Source organism: Mya arenaria, chromosome 17 (assembly GCF_026914265.1).
Source record: "Mya arenaria isolate MELC-2E11 chromosome 17, ASM2691426v1".
Taxonomy (NCBI): domain Eukaryota; kingdom Metazoa; phylum Mollusca; class Bivalvia; order Myida; family Myidae; genus Mya; species Mya arenaria.
This window is the reverse complement of record NC_069138.1, coordinates 39384579-39401061: the sequence shown is the minus strand read 5'-3', so window position 1 is coordinate 39401061 and position 16483 is coordinate 39384579. Positions and strand designations below refer to the sequence as shown.

The 16483-nt window shown below is 34.2% G+C and overlaps 1 protein-coding gene across 2 annotated transcripts; it reads left to right on the top strand.

Annotated features, from left to right (window-relative positions):
• Positions 1-4130: 4130 nt before the first annotated feature.
• On the top strand, positions 4131-14063 carry LOC128224521 (uncharacterized). Of its 2 annotated transcripts, XR_008259494.1 has the most exons (5): positions 4131-4309; positions 6144-6352; positions 7092-7155; positions 8552-13188; positions 13219-14063. XR_008259494.1 is itself a non-coding variant. In XM_052934391.1 (4 exons), exon 4 carries the CDS (start codon positions 8566-8568, stop codon positions 12073-12075), a length of 3510 nt encoding a protein of 1169 aa, XP_052790351.1. In that variant the 5' UTR covers positions 4131-4309; positions 6144-6352; positions 7092-7155; positions 8552-8565; the 3' UTR covers positions 12076-14063. The 2 variants fall into 2 exon arrangements, 1 of the variants encoding a protein (XP_052790351.1); XM_052934391.1 differs by having other exon boundaries at positions 8552-14063.
• Positions 14064-16483: the final 2420 nt, after the last annotated feature.

Below are 16483 nucleotides of genomic sequence, written 5' to 3'. Positions count from 1 at the left end.
TGAAATCCACATTTTGACAAGTGAAATCCACTTTTTCAGACGTGAAATCCACTCATAACTCATTTATTTTTAATAAATTATTTTTTCTGTTGAGCAAATAATTGAAAGGGCTTCATAATGGGTTTATATTTCAAATTTTATTCAAATTGATCCAAAAACAAGAAAGTTGAAGTTATATTGTGAGGGCGTTTTGTTGTGTATGCATAATTGTTTAATTTTTGTCATGATAAACACAATATCCATACACATCCAGGCCATACCACGTGGAGGCGCCCTCAATCATGGCCCTTTTTTACTTTCGAATTTTGAAAATCTTAAAAATTTAATAAATAATCCGAATATTGTTTTGTATTATTTGTTTATGCCAGACATTTATTTATGGTTATTTATACATGTACATTGGTTGATATACGTAATCATAAAAATAAATAAAAAAAAGAAACAAACAAATACAACAGAACAAAGTTACACCAAGTGAAATCATATGTTTAACTTGGTTTACAATAATGAGAGATAATGAAAAGGCATGTTCACAACATTACACAAAATAAACAATAGCAAAATATGAAAAAAATATACACAGGTAAACTTTGAACAATTTAAAATGATAATTCGTGAGGGTGTGCACTGCCACCCGTGCTGGGCTTCAATAGTGATTCTCGGCGTGTGCACACCCATCACCGGACACCCTAAGAGAAATATATATACAAAATGAAAAATGTACAGATAAACTTTGAACATAGCCCCATGTGAACAATTTAAAATGGAATAATTCGTGAGGGTGTGCACTGCCACCCGTTCTGGGCTTCAATAGTGATTCTCGGCGTGTGCACACCCATCACCGGACACCCTAAGAGAAATATATGCACAAAATGAAAAATGTACAGATAAACTTTGAACATAGCCCCATGTGAACAATTTAAAATGGAATATATCATGAAACCCTTCTGGTAATGATCCACACAGATCGCCATCAATGTCAAATTGTTCAGCCGGCGAAAGACTAGCAGTACCATTAGAAACATCATCACACGACGTGTTTTGATGTTCTGTTGGTTCTGTTGGCCTGTCATCGACGTTTGTCACGCTACTTAAGCTAACAACACCACCATCACCAACAACATCACCAACACCACCATCATCATCACCATTTTCATCATCATTTACATCATTATCATCGTCATCATCATCATCATCATCATCATCATCATCATCATCATCACCAACAACATCACCATCACCACCATCATCATCACCATTTTCATCATCATTTACATCATTACCATCATCATCATCACCACCACCTTCAACATAACATTCATCATCATCAACATCAACAACAGCATTATCATCACCACCAACATCGTATGCATCATCACAAACACCATCATCAACAACACCATCAACTACGACATCAACATTTTTCAAATCACGTTCATCAACACTCTCATCCTGTAGCGTGACAAGTAATTTGATGGAAACAAGTGGTACAATATGATTGAATAGTGGTATCTTAGATAAACTGGGGGTTTTCATTGATGACCACATCAGCTCACATACCGCTTTTTTCTTTGCCGATACAGACCGACCTACCACATTTCCAGTCAATGCGTTTGTCATTTGCATATCCCGCAAAGGTGGGTAGAGAGACCTGATCGGCGATTTTAACACAGTACTGAGTGCCTGAATGTGGACAATCTCTGAAAACCCACCAATTTTTACAGCATCTTTGATAAGGGAGCTGACATCACTTGTCATTACATTTGGTTGTTTCAATAAGCTATTTAGACCACAGTTTTTATTGTAGAATTTTTGGTTTTGAATGAGTTCTATTGCTGTCAATAAACGCAGAACGAGATGATGCTCCTGGGTTGAAAATTCAGACAGTGAAACAGCCCGGTACATACAGTTACCGTCGCCAATTGTTTTCAAAGGCATCACGGTCTGTTTTAATACTGGACAGTACATGTCTATTATTTTTGATGCAACTTCGTCGACGTGCGAAGGATCAAGTGCTATTTCACTGTTACTTGACATATGTCTACTTTTAGGTAGACCTGCAACATATGTATGGATAAGTTTGATTTCAGACTTTGCTTGGTTGGCTAAAAGCACGCTACTTTTGGACTCTTGGGCGTCTTTTAGGCTGTAAATGTAATTTCAACAAATTATAACTAAAGCATGTAAAATCGTCCTTGTAGTAATAGTAGTAGTAGTAGTTCGCAAATGTGCTTATAAAAACACGTAGTTATTAATTTATTGTTGTTATATAGCTGTTGTTATTTATGTTTTCAAATGTGCTTCATTCATTCATTTAAATGTTGTAATATTTATTCATGATTGTTAATGTACTTTTAAACTTATTATGAAATATATTTTTGAAATGAATAAATATTGCATTAACTCATATAAAACGTCTCCGTTTTCAATAATAAGCATATTATAAGATATGCTAAGTATATATTACACTTACCGATTCAGTGCTGTTGTGTAATTGTACTCATCCCCGACACAAGCACACTTTATACACGCAAACTTGAGATGACGTTGGTCCCAAGACTTAAGCTCAAGCTTGCCCATTTGACAACATGTACGATGGCACCACAACTTACAATTATCACAATAAATTGAGTCAAGTGCACATGCCTCAAGGCAGACACTACACGGAAAGGTTCCCATTTTATGAACAAATACAGCAGAAATATACAGAAACAATTAATTATCCTTTTAAATATCCAAATATAATAACACAAAATACACAGAAACAATTAATTATATTATTAAATATCAAATAATACGTAAATCCAACACTACATGTTCATAGCATAAAAAATAAAAACATAGCAATGACAATTGCCATTTCTGATACATTTTATACTTACCATATCTTCTCAAATTCTTTTTCGGCATAAAATAATTACTGCCATTGTACTAAACTTCTTTAATTTTACCGCCGAGTATGTTATGTCAACTTTCTCGGATATTTGATGTATCACCTTAACCGCTAAGAGCGAAAGGCGCGAAAGTAACGGCACGTGAGAGTCGTGATCCTCGTCTTTGATAGATATAGATCAAAGACAAGAGTAATTATTAAACGATATTATAGAACTAATATATTAGATCTAATGTTATATAAGATATCACGACTAAAACGGATTAAATGATACTAATGTAAGTAAATAAAACACAAAAAAACATTAAAATATAATCATCGGACACAAACTACTACTGTATTAATATTAAGATACTTGATTGAATTTATTTCTTTACACTTAGTAGATTTCTTTACCAAATATTGGATTTCACTTGTCAAAATGTGGATTTCACTTAGCTTTCAGATCTATTTTCAACATATTTATCTAACTTTTTCATTTTTGGGCCAATTCCATTTAAATTTTAAATATAAACCGATGATAATGCCTTTTCAATTATTTGTTCAACAAAAAAAATAATTTGTTAAAAATAAATGAGTTATGAGTGGATTTCACGTCTGAAAAAGTGGATTTCACTTGTCAAAATGTGGATTTCATTTCGATTTCCGAAAAATTGCTCTAACTTCTTCATTTATTGATATATTTCAATAAAATTTGAAATGTAAGCTCTTTATTAGGCACTTTCCAAAATGTATACAAAAAATAAAAATTACTAATTAATAAAACTGAGTTAGGAGTGGATTTCACTTCTCGAAAACTGGATTTCACCTCGATTTCCGATCTATTTTCGAAAAATTGCTCTAACTTCTTCATTTTTTTACCAATTTCAATAAAATTTGAAATATAAACCCTTTATGAGGCACTTTCTAATAATTATACAAAAACAGAAAATTATTTATTAAAATTAATAAGTTATGAGTGGATTTCACCTATCGGAATCTGGATTTCACCTCGATTTCCGATCTATTTTTGGAAAAAAATGAAAAATTGCTCTAACTTCATTTTTTGACCAATTTCAATAAAATTTGAAATATAAACCCTTCATGAGGCACTTTCATATTTGTATACAAAAAAAATAAATTATTAATTAAAATAACTGAGTTCTGAGTGGATTTCACGTTTTGAGTGGATTTCACGTGAAATCCACTGGATTCCTGTATCACCTCGCACCGGTCACAAACCTGTTGCCTGCACCAACTTCCGGGCTAGTTTGCGTGCTGAGAACGTATTTTTATCTTTCTGCGTTATTTAATCAGTTTTGACACGGACCTATTTACCTATAGGTCCATGGTTTTGACAATAATTGTACAACAGATATATACACAAGTAGCTGAACCACTATTTTATGAGTTTTCCTGTTATTTTTCTGCAACGTGGTGAGACATTTTAGCATTTCAATTTTTATTTAACAACTTTCGGATGTATTTTTCCGATTTATCATACCTCATTACCTGGTTCCTGGTTCTTCAAATCAGTGCTTTATTTGCTCAATAATAGCTTAAGAGTTTAGTCACTCATGTTGTATTAAAGGAACTGGTGTCAAGTCATAAGCGTCTAGTTCAATATTTATATTTTGAAAACATAAAGCAGATATTTCAATAAAAATGTTTTATTGCATTTAGTTCATTTTGCTTTAAAATAACTTAATTAGTGACATACCTGTCAAGTCTCATGGTTTTGCCGTGCGTCTCACAAGTTGGGAAATGAAATCACGATCTCACGCTGACTTTATAATTTAATTTCTCATGCATTTCAATTATAACAAAAGTCACGAAAATAAATACAGTACAGTATAGTTTTATGATTAAATCTGTAAAAATCATTTGTATATGCATTGCGTCTGACCTAATGTTAGCCACCAGATCCAGTGTTAGTTTACAATATATATACCAACACATAACAGTTGTTACCCATGTAAACATCATGTCGTCTGCTAGTTCTAGTTGCTCGCCTCTTAAAAAAGCCTCAAAACTTGAAAAAATATGGTTAATAACAGAATTAAAACATGGTAGAAGTTATGTTGTTTGTAGTTATAGTTAACACTTAAATATTGAACTAATGCTGAGGAACTATTTTTCACACAAAAACCAACAGAGTATTTTTGCACTAGTCAATTGTAACCACGGCCCCCCAGGTCCGGGGGTATACCGGGGATAGCCGGGGAAATGGGCCGTGTTTTTAACCTTCAGGTGGCCCCGCAGTGCCCTGTGAATGCGGTGGTTTTGTCTGCGCGCAAAATATAGCGGGGAATGGGCCTTACATAGGGTACCTTGGGTGCGGGGGCATTTGGCAGGGATTTATCATCAATTCATCTCCGTAGGGCGCGGATTTTACCTGGGGTTGGCTGGACCAAAAGTCAAAGTCCCTGCTATTCCCCGGACCTGGTGGGGCCGTGGCTACAATTGACTGGTGCATTAGTACTAGTAGTTAGACAGGTTTAATGACATTTAATTGAGCTATATAAAGCAATAAGACTATCTTTCCGTTAAGCTTTTCTGACTACTAAATAGGGTGTTTGTTTTTTGTGTTATTTGGTCAACAAATACAATTTTCCTTTACATCACAGCATTGCTGTAGGTGAATTATTGTGAATTTATTCAACAAAAATTTAAAAAAATCATACAAATTTAATTAAAATTTTGGTAAAAGAATTGATTAAAAATGCTGTCGAAATCACACCAGAACCCACCACAGACGATCTAGGGATGATTTTTTTGGGGGGTATCCCCAAACCCCCTTGATTTTTTTTTCTTACTCTAAGGGTCATTTGACCCTTGACAGCTATGCAGTGAACTAAAATGAATATATATAAATTTTGGTGGACAAATTAATACACACATTAAAATAGTTGTTTTCAACCATTTGGGGAAGAGGTCAGGGCCTCTCTCACTGGGAAAAAAGGCTTATTGACTCAGTAAGACTGGGAGTTCCAATTTTGCCTAGAAAAGACCAAGAATGCTTTAAAAATAGTCAGAAAAAACAATGATGTAATAAAGTTTGTGTCTTTATAAATAAAGCAACTCTTTCGTTCAAAAACAACTTGTTGATACAGTTTAACTTTTTGAATGGATAATTTTAAATATACATAAATGGGCATTTTTATTTTCCCTACCCTAAATGTTTTCTGTCAAACAAAAAAACAACAAAAAACTAAAATTAACTTTCCTCATTTGATTTATTTTGCAAATCCTTTATTTTGTTGTATTTTAGCACACATTGACATCGGAACATACAGAAAGCAACACAACCAACAAAATGTCAGAACAATTTGATGTTGAGAGTTTTAGAAACCCCAATGAGAGCACTACAGAATGGAAATTGCGGCGTCAGTTCCTGTTGGCTCACAATGACAAGCTTGAACCTGACAGACTCGTTTGCCTTGCCAACTGCTATGTGAATGTGGAGATCTATGGATGCACGTAAGATAATATTCTGTATCTATGATACTTACTTTTAGAAAAATGATTATACATTTATAAAATGTACTAAGCCGTAGTAACAAATGTCTAGAATAAATGTGCTGTCAAGCTGACTCAGTAATTTATTATTTGGGGATATTATTTTTATCATAATGACATTTTTTCGTTTTTCTGTCATGAATTATTTTAAAAACAATATTAACAATGGCCTGAGCCCACTGACACTGAATTTCAGCGTGAATCCCTCATGTACAATCAAAGTCATTGGTCAGGATTTAGAATTTTTTTGTCTGTTTATATCAACTTTCTGCTATTATAACGACATGAATCTTCGAAATGCACTTGGCAGTCATTAAATTAACAACTTATCAAGTAATCACCTTAAAATTAAGCCTTCATATTTAAGCTCACCTGAGCTCAAGGTGCTCAAAGTGAGCTATTGTGATATTTGGTATGCAACCTCATGCAGTGGTTGAATGATTGTTCAAATTATACCTCTGGGATGAAGAATGGTCCCACCCAAGGGGTCCAAGGTTTTCTATTTACTTATATATAGTAAGATTTTGAAAATCTTCTGCTCTGATACTTCAAGGCCAAGACCCTTGATTTCATGTAGTGGTCGTCAAATGTGTCAAGGCCTGCTATATGTGAAATTCAGAATTTGAAAAGCCCTGTTAAGTAGTTAACCAGTGGGACTTTGCTAATTTGGTCAACTGTTAAAAATAATTTTCTTTTACAGGTATCCTGATGAGACAATGGCTGAACTGAGGGAGCTTGTTGGTCAGCTTTAAATATTTGTACTGGTACGTGAAGAAGAAGTTTTCTTGATAAACTCACTAAACTTTTTTACCACTGCATAACAGTCGGGCATTGTTTGATTTTTTTTATATTAAATGTTTTGATTCTACTTCAATCAAATCTCCAATCAATTAAATGAACCTTACTGGAATAATTACAAATGTATTAGAATGTTTGAGTTGAACTCAATTGTTTTACACATAACGTTGATGATGAACATGGCAGAAAACAACATTTTGTTCTCATAATAAAAATATGAAATAATATTATAGAATTTAAGGAAAACAAAAACAAAATTATTTTCTTTTACATTATACATGAGATTGAAATAGTGTACAGACATGACTTTGAGTAAATACTTTCAGCAAAGTTGAGGCAGATAATCAATTGATTCATGATAGAATGGCCATAAATGCTAAAAAAATGATTAGTTGATCAGAATTTTACCTAAGACTACAGGGCTTTTTCACCAAAAATTGTGAAGAGGCCTAGCCTTTTCATTTTGGGAAATTGTAACGCTTGAACTTCTGCATATTGGGAAATTTAAATGCGTAAACGTCTCAAAATGGGAAATTCCACATGACGATTGAAGACATCGTTTAAACATGGGTCAAGGTACCCATATGAAACTTATGTTACAAAAAACAGGCTCATACCTTACATGTATGTGAGTCTACTTCTAGCTGAATTTTTTCAATTATGACCTTTTTAATATGAATTGTGTACAAACACTCCACAGGGTCAAGCTTGAAAAGTCTTAAATGTATGGACTTCCAATTGATACACATGTAGATCTTATTTGGGGAGAAATCATGTCTTTGACTTCGCTTTTTTAACATGACGCAATGACAAAAGAGGGAGAGAGATCAGTTTTATTCTTCATAGAGTTGATTCTAAGTCGAGGGAAATAATTGATAACAATTGAATTTATGGACTAATTGGTCCTCGAATAACATTTAAATTATACAGCATTACGAAAGAATAATTTGCTCAAACGTAATAAATTTTTATTGTAAATTTTTGAAGTAAGATCTTCCTTTTTGGGAATAATATCTTGGAATTGTGAAAAATATATCTGGAAATTGTAAAAATATTCAATTTTCCCCAGTTGTGAAGTAGCCTAATTTCGGCCCCTAGCAAAGAAGGTGAAAAAGCCCTGGACTATTTCACAAACAATTTACTTGACCAATTATTTTATAGACCGATAACCCCCAAAACTTATGATGAATAACAATGCAATGAATATATATATATATATATATATATATATATATATATATATATATATATATATATATATATATATATATATATATATAATATTTCTTTATAACGACCGGAAGGAATAACAGTTTTGTTGTTATTTCTCCATGAAATATAATTGTGTGCTCTTTATTTCAGATAAACCAACCGAAATGAATTATTATGAACAGTTTTATGATGATCTTGAATTTGAAGAAGACCCTAATTACCGTGGCAACCGTCACTGGGGTGACCCCTATTATGATGAACCTTATTATGATGAAATGGACAGACATTATGGGAGTCCTCGAAATAGAGGCAGACGAAGGGGTCAGCATTATCCTGGTGACCCCTATGAAAGGGGTCCAAGAATGGGTCATTTGGTTGACGACCCTCAAGCTTTGCAAGAAATGGGGCCACAGTTTCAAGGCGTGGAGCCTGGGCCAAGTGAACAATGTCATAATAGGGGTCAGTTTGGTGGTAGGGATTTTCATGAGTGGAATGTAGAACATGATAATCAGAGAGGTCAGAGGGGAAGAGGTCGTGGAAGGGGAAATAATAATCAATTTGAAAAGGGTCCGGGGTTAAATAGCGGTGGGAGGGGAGGAAATATGACCAGATGTTCTAGAGGAAAGGGTCTAGCTAGGGGAAGAGGGCATAAAAGGAGTGGGATTTTGGGTTTGAATTTTGTTAAAGAAGGTGAAAGTTTAAGTGGCAGCAATAGTGGCATGAATAAAGCAACAGAAAATATAAATCTAGACAAACACAAAGGGAATGATGCAAAACAAGAAAGTGGTGGTAGCAGTGACACTATTAGATTTAATTACAAGGCATATCAGAATAAACAAACTGATACGGAAAAAGAGGTTGAACAAGCTCTAAAGGCTTATCGAGTTCAACTTGGCCATGGTTACGGATATGGTACACGGTCCGACCTTATTGATGGAACCCCAGAAGCTACATGGGTTAATTTGGAAGAACCTGAGATGGTTCCAATGGCAGAGCAATGTGAGATTCTGGTTGCAAAATCCGAACATTGCAAAGATACCAAAAAAGCAGCCATAATAGAGCCTCCTAAAAATGCTGTGAAAACAGCTATTGTTAAGACTGGTTTCAACTTTGTGAAAGCTAAGGCAGAATTTAAAAGTACTGACGTTGCATTTCATGAGACAGTTGAAGTTAAGCCTAAGCCTAACATGTTAAGTGTTAATATGGGGAATAAAAGAGTTGGCTTAGGTTTTGGTGTAAGTACTAGTTCCCTTTCTAATCCCTCGACTGATATTTCGGAACAGTTTCATGCCGGCATGAAAGGAGGAAGGAATGCAGTTTTTGATTCCAAGTTTGCTAGTCTACAACAAGCAGTAAAATTGAAATATCAGCCAAACAATAATGGCATAGAAACATTACATATGGCAATACAGAAGGTGAAAATTGACTTCACTGATGATATCAGACCTCATGGTAGAACAGCCAGTGGTCAGACTCTGTTTATGTGTAAACTTGAAATAGCGGGAGTAAATATTGCACAAGGTCAGGCTACTCAGAAGAAGGCTGCAAAACATGAAGCTTACAAAAATGCTGTGGAACTCTTCTTGAAAGACAATTTAACTGTGAAGGAAAATTCTAAGGGTGTGTTTGAACTTAAAGAGAAAGGCACTGATTCAGTATTTAAAATTCCGGCTGGTCCACATTTGATTCCGCCAACTCCTATAATGCAGGCTCATCAAACCCAGTCTAAACATAATACACAGTCGATTGCAGGTAACCAATCTACATTTGTAAAATCAAGTCAGAAGCCTGGAGCAACAAACAACAAACCTGGTATCTCTCAAGCTCATAGTCAGGTGGACAAAACTGCATCTTTTGCTTCATCAATTCCTGTAAAGCCTAAGATAGTCTTTCACAAAGCCAATCATCCATTGTCTGATAAATCTCTGCAGTTTAAGAAGCCTGGTACACCTGTTAGTCAAACTGTTCAACATGCAGAAGCCTTGGCTGACCAGTTGCTTAACATAGCTAGAGAAAGCGACAATGATGCTGAAAAACAAAAACAAGACAAGAGTAGGTCAATTGCAAAGGAAATAGATAAAGGTAAGATTGTAATTGCAACTGCAAACAGAATTGGTGCTAGTAATGTTAACAAAAACACAAGTGTTCAAGTAAGAAGTCCTGAAATCAATGTAGAATTGGCAAACACGCAATTTAAAAGTGAAGATGACATTTCAGCTATTCAACAGGAATCTGTTAAACCAAGTTTCCCTGTTCAAAAGGTTATAGTTAACAAAGGTGATGCAGCAAAACCCACTGTTGTAAAACCACATACTGGGCCTATTCCTTCTTTCATGCCTAGACAGACATTTGTGAAACCAAATGATGGTCAGAAACCAGAGGAGGAAAATCAAACTGAAGAAAATTCTGTCATTGATAAAGATAAAGTTGCACCATCATGTGAATCAACTGCAGAATCTTCTGGAAAGAAGAAATTTCCAATGCAATCATTTGTTAAGTCGAGCAATGAAAGTAATATATTAGACAATACTGCCAGATCAGAAGACCACAAATGTAAGCAGGGCATAGATGCCTCTGTAGGTAAAGGGTCTGATAGAACAGAGACACTAATTAAGAGACAAACATTTGTGAAAGGAAGTGAAGAAGGTCATTGCACACTCCCCACTGTCTCATTTAAGCCTTACCTTTTGAACCCACCCCCAAAATATAATACTGGGGGTCGTCTCCAAAGTATTGTTTCTGTTGTAAGTCAAGGGAACAAGAATGTAACCAGAAAACGACCAATTGACTCCCCTTTGACCTCTGGTCCTAAACTTAAGACTAGAAAAGTAGGAAACAGTTTTATGCATGAGTTGGATGATTTATCTCAGTTCATTATAATAGATTCAGGATTGACCAATGATCTCTCAATTTTACACAACAGTGCTAATTTTAACAAGGTTGTGTTAAAAGTTGAGTATGAGCCAACATCAAATGGATCTAATTGCAGCTTTATAGTGTCTGGTCATGCTGTTGCGACTGCCCATGGTGTCACTAAGGAAGAGGCTAAGAACAATGCAGCAAAAGCTACGTTGGATGAACTAAGAGAAATGTGTTATACAATTAAAGTGAAACAAAGTGTGGACTCGGATGCTGGAGGTCTAACAAAGGAACAACTGATGAGTGATATAGAGCAAGGTACAGAAATGTTGCCAGATAGCAATGTGGGTAATATGTTGCTCAGAAAGATGGGTTGGGTTGGGGGAGGGGTAGGTAAAAAAGGTCAAGGTCAAGCGGAGCCTGTGAAGGCGGAAATGGTCATTGGAAGACAGGGACTTGGGCTGAAAGCTTCAAGAGGTATTGGGAAGGAATTCAACAGAAAAGTGTCAACAATGCTGGAAGATTATTTAAAAAATGATGAACAAAAGGATTTACACTTTTCATCAGAATTGTCTAAAGAGGAACGAGCAACAATTCACCAGATTGGTCAAAAGATGGGCCTTAAAACGAACAGCAAAGGGAAAGGGGACAATAGGTATTTGATAGTGAGTAGGAAAAGATCAGCTCATGAGTTACTGGAACATGTAATTGGTAGTGGTGGGTCAACTAGCAAATATGAAGTTATTCCTCCAGGGAATGGAGACAATGACTTCAGGAGGAGGGAAGATATTGTTTATGGACAAGGAAAACAGTAGATTTTAATAATGTTTTGTGACTTTATTTCCGAGAGTGTAGCTCTAGATGTTGTAATCATGAAACAGAAAACATGACTCAAATGGATTCCTTTATCAATGTTTGTAATCATAACCATGAAAACATGGGTTTACATTGATATTTGAATGTGAAGTTAATAAACAAGTCATTTTGTTGATGTAACATTATACTTAAATATTTGTAATTTTTCAGTTTTGTCTACTGTTGTATTTATTTTGAAACATTACCCATGTCGTTATTGAAGAATGAATAATAGTCACATGAATTGTAGGAATGGATCATAATAACACGAATTGTTATTATATATTAAACCAGTCCGGGAACTTTTTGATTGCACCTCGTGTAGTTTACTTTGTATTGTAAATGTATATGATTATTATCTTAGTGACCTTTTGCTTTAGTCATGTTAAGTGTCGTTACAAGATTGAATCTATGAAAATATAAAATACTACATTATAAATTTTGAATGATTTGTAACTTAATGAATAATCCATTTTTTAAATGTTGAATCCAATTATCTTTAACATTAGAGCTGTTATATTAATATTTCAATTTATCATTATGTTACTGGTAGTTCATATTTCTACCTAACAAAGAGACACAGAGGAAGCTATTATTTTTACAAATTATAAAGTTCACTATCTTTCTAAAAAATGACCTTTAACATAGGTCAATTTTAAAAAAAAGGCCTGCTGATGACCCAACAGAACTTAATCCTGACATGTTCTAGCATCTTTACACATAAACCTGATTTAAAAAAATATAGCGGTAATCTTCAAAGCAACTTAACAATAAGGCAATCCAATCCGCTTATAAGACGACCTCCAAACCTTGCCCATAAAATCTGGTACTTTTTGTTTCGACTTGTTTATAAGATCATGATGGGGTCAATTTTTAAGCAAATCTAAGAAAAAAATCTTATTTTTATTAGGCAATTTTTTTCTTGAAAAGAACTATATATTATATTGTAAAGCACATCTATACAATCATTATAAGCATCACTAGTCTTGTTAAAAGCCCAAACCACTTCATTTTTAACTTTCATAATAAAAGAAAAAAAATTCAAACTAGTTTGTTTAAAAATATTTCTCAAGGTTTAGGGTCAGGGCTAAAGAATAGATTAGGTTGAGAATCGGGGGCAAACAGTTATTTTTCTTTCGCCTTACGGTACTGGATATGTATTTTTTTGCTCCATGTATGATAACGTTTCAAATATAATATGAAACAATGAATGTGTGTATACATGTCTGTAAACAGTGCTTAATGTAGTTTGTGTTTATAGATTTACAGTTATTCCAAAAACAAAGTTGTTATGAAATTGCAGAACCAACAGCAATAATAACTTTTTTCAGTTTCTCAGTCAAGTTTGTCATTGATAAAGTCAAATTTTGTTAAAAAATTATTCACAAGAAATATATATAGCTTTGTAGTGAAATAGAAATGAAATAATTGTATAAGATAATTGTATAAGATAATCTTTTAATAAGAGTTTTTCAAAAATTTATCAAATCATTAAAAATATGTCAGGTCTGTTGCTCTAATAAAATACAGGCATATACTTCAAATGTCAAATTACGGTATAAGGATTGTTTAAGCAACTTTATATCCTTGAAAAACTTCTTTTTGATCTGAAACTTCATTTATATCTACAAACATATTGGCAGTGAAGGTATCATTTTCTGTAGATTTGAGTGATAGTAAACCATTGACTTTTTTTATTTCGAAATGCTTTCCCATGATTACCATTTCATTTTCCTGTCTTATTCTTGTGATGTAGACATTTAATACTTAAATACACTTGAAATGTTATTTAGAATGAGCCTATAACTTCTTTTGACATCATATCATTATTTTTTCTCATTATGAATTGATTTGTCTGGAAACTATTGATCAATACTATAAATTGACTTGTGTATATACTTAAGAAACAATATAAGCAAGTTGTTTTGAAATAAATTTGTTGGTGCAGTATGTTTGTCCTCATTTTTGTTGATATGAAAAACATTGAAAGAAATTGATTTTAAAATCCATCTAGCTGGGGCCAACCTTAAAAAATTTCTTGTTTGGAGTAACCCTACCCAGATTTTTTAAGGTGGGTAGGTAGGTAGGTTTTTTTTGTTTTTTTTTCTCCAACGACAACTGGATCTTGTGTACAGTACATTCACTACGTAACACTAGTTATTCAAGGCATTGTAATAAACTTTTGAACAACAAACATCTTAACTTCTGATCCTTTGTTTTTTTAATTTCAAAGAATTTCAATCTACTTAAGACTGACACAGAGATGAACTCAACAAAACAAACTTATGACACTCAAGATAAGCAAACGAAAATGTGAAACAAATTGGTTTACATACAATCATACAATGGCTTTGTGTACTTGTAGTTCACTTGATTTTACATTGTAAAATGTTTCATTATGTCAATTAAGACTGAAATCCTGTCATATGAATGTGGACTAAATTTTTCTGTTGCAGTCACTGAGGGCTTTGACGAGACCGTTATTTTTGACATTTTTTCGAAGTTGTCGGAGTAGCTCTCCGGGATTGTTTCATCATTCTCCATTAAAATATCAAATACATCGTACCATGTGTAGTCGACATTGAATTTTCTTACAAAGTTGTTTTTAATTTTTTTATTTAAGTAATTTATTGTCACACAAAACGTAATTTCGTTCGGTTCACGTTCGACAAACTTGCAGTCAGCCATGTTTTCGAAACGCTCATTGTGATCAGCGATAAAAACCGAAGCTCTACGGGTGTGTCTACAAATCGAAAAGAACCGAAACAGAAGAAAAGAGCAGAAACAGAAAAAAGTAGCGGAAAGGCGTTGAAAAAAAAATTCGCGGATCAAAATGCCAAAAAAAAATTTGAGTCGGCAACGATTTTTATGGGTCGGTCGCGTTACTCCAAACAAGAAATTTTTTATTTTAGGCCTGGGTTAAATGGTCAACTTTAGGCTAAATACAATTATGATCGCCCATGGAATTGTCCAGACTATGGGAAGAAAACGATCTATTAATTAAAAGTTGATGTGGTTCGCAACTTCTGTTTACCTGTGTGCAAATACAGTACCTGTAGGTCATCTTTTTGCAGAGACAGCAGTGTGTCGTCCGCAATACGCGTCTGTAGGTCAGACACATTACAGGGTCACGACCTTCACACTCTGGTGTCGCATTCAAAAACTGATGTTTAATCTTTACAGTTACAAGTTTGAAAACATGTTATCAGTAATAAATGCATTAGAAATTAACATTACCATCCATCATTCGTTCAAGGTTAATTGAATTCTGTTTTGTAGTTTTCACTTACGGCTTTGGATAAACATTTTTTTAAATAAAATCAAAGAAAAGTTCTCAGGGAGATCAGTTTGCTAGAAAATGCCCATTAGTTAGCCTGCCATGTCCACAATTGCACATTGTTATTTTTAGATGAGCTACATTCAAATTCTTGCAGAACTAATTCTTCTTACACATTTGAAGAAGTACAAGGAGTAGAATAGAACAAGGAGCTCACTTTGCAACAAAGTGTCCCTGAATTATAATTATCGTACTGCCAGGTGAAATAATTTGCTAGAAAAAAAAGTCCCAAGAGTAAAATTTCAAGCCCTGTGCAACTCCACATTGCTTTTGATTAATGTTCAATTACTATTATCCGATCTATGCTGTGAATAAAACTACCAGGTAGTAAAAGGGTAATCAAAATTCAATGGGAGATAACTTCGGAACCATGATTTGAAGAGCAACTGTTCTTATGTTGTGCCAAACTTCACATTTCCATCTATTAATATCCACATGTTTAACTGATACATTAATCTGTTTTGATTTAATGCTCTGGACAAATGTGGCTGTTCGAAACATGCTTAAGTTTCAATCATTTCCTTAGTTTCTGAGTTCTGCTCCGAACAAAGTTTGAAGTGAATTAATAATGACAGAATATTACATCTCCTGTCAAAGGGGGAGACATTATAATAATGATACAAACAGTATGTCTCCTTGGATTCCTTGGCACCAATGCTCATTATGTCGAATCTGTTTGTGGCACGTATACATGTAGGTCACATTGGTGGCCAGTGGTAAAAATTCCTTAGTTTTTGCTTTCCAAACTGGCACTGGATCCTAAATTGGTTGCCATTTCTGTACTAATGTTCACCATTGTCCTGACCAGACAGTGCCATGTGTTCCAGCCAGATCTGTAAGAAATGCTGCACTACAAGTCAATAATCAGCTCATCTAGACTGTGACTTCATGACAAGTAGACCAGGGTTATAGGTCAAGGTCAGACTTAATTGTCAGAATTACTTGGATTTACTTTGCTCAGACTGCAAGTTCTTCATGATCATACACTCACATGATGTGTCAAGAGCAAGACGTGCTCTGTAGTTTGTATG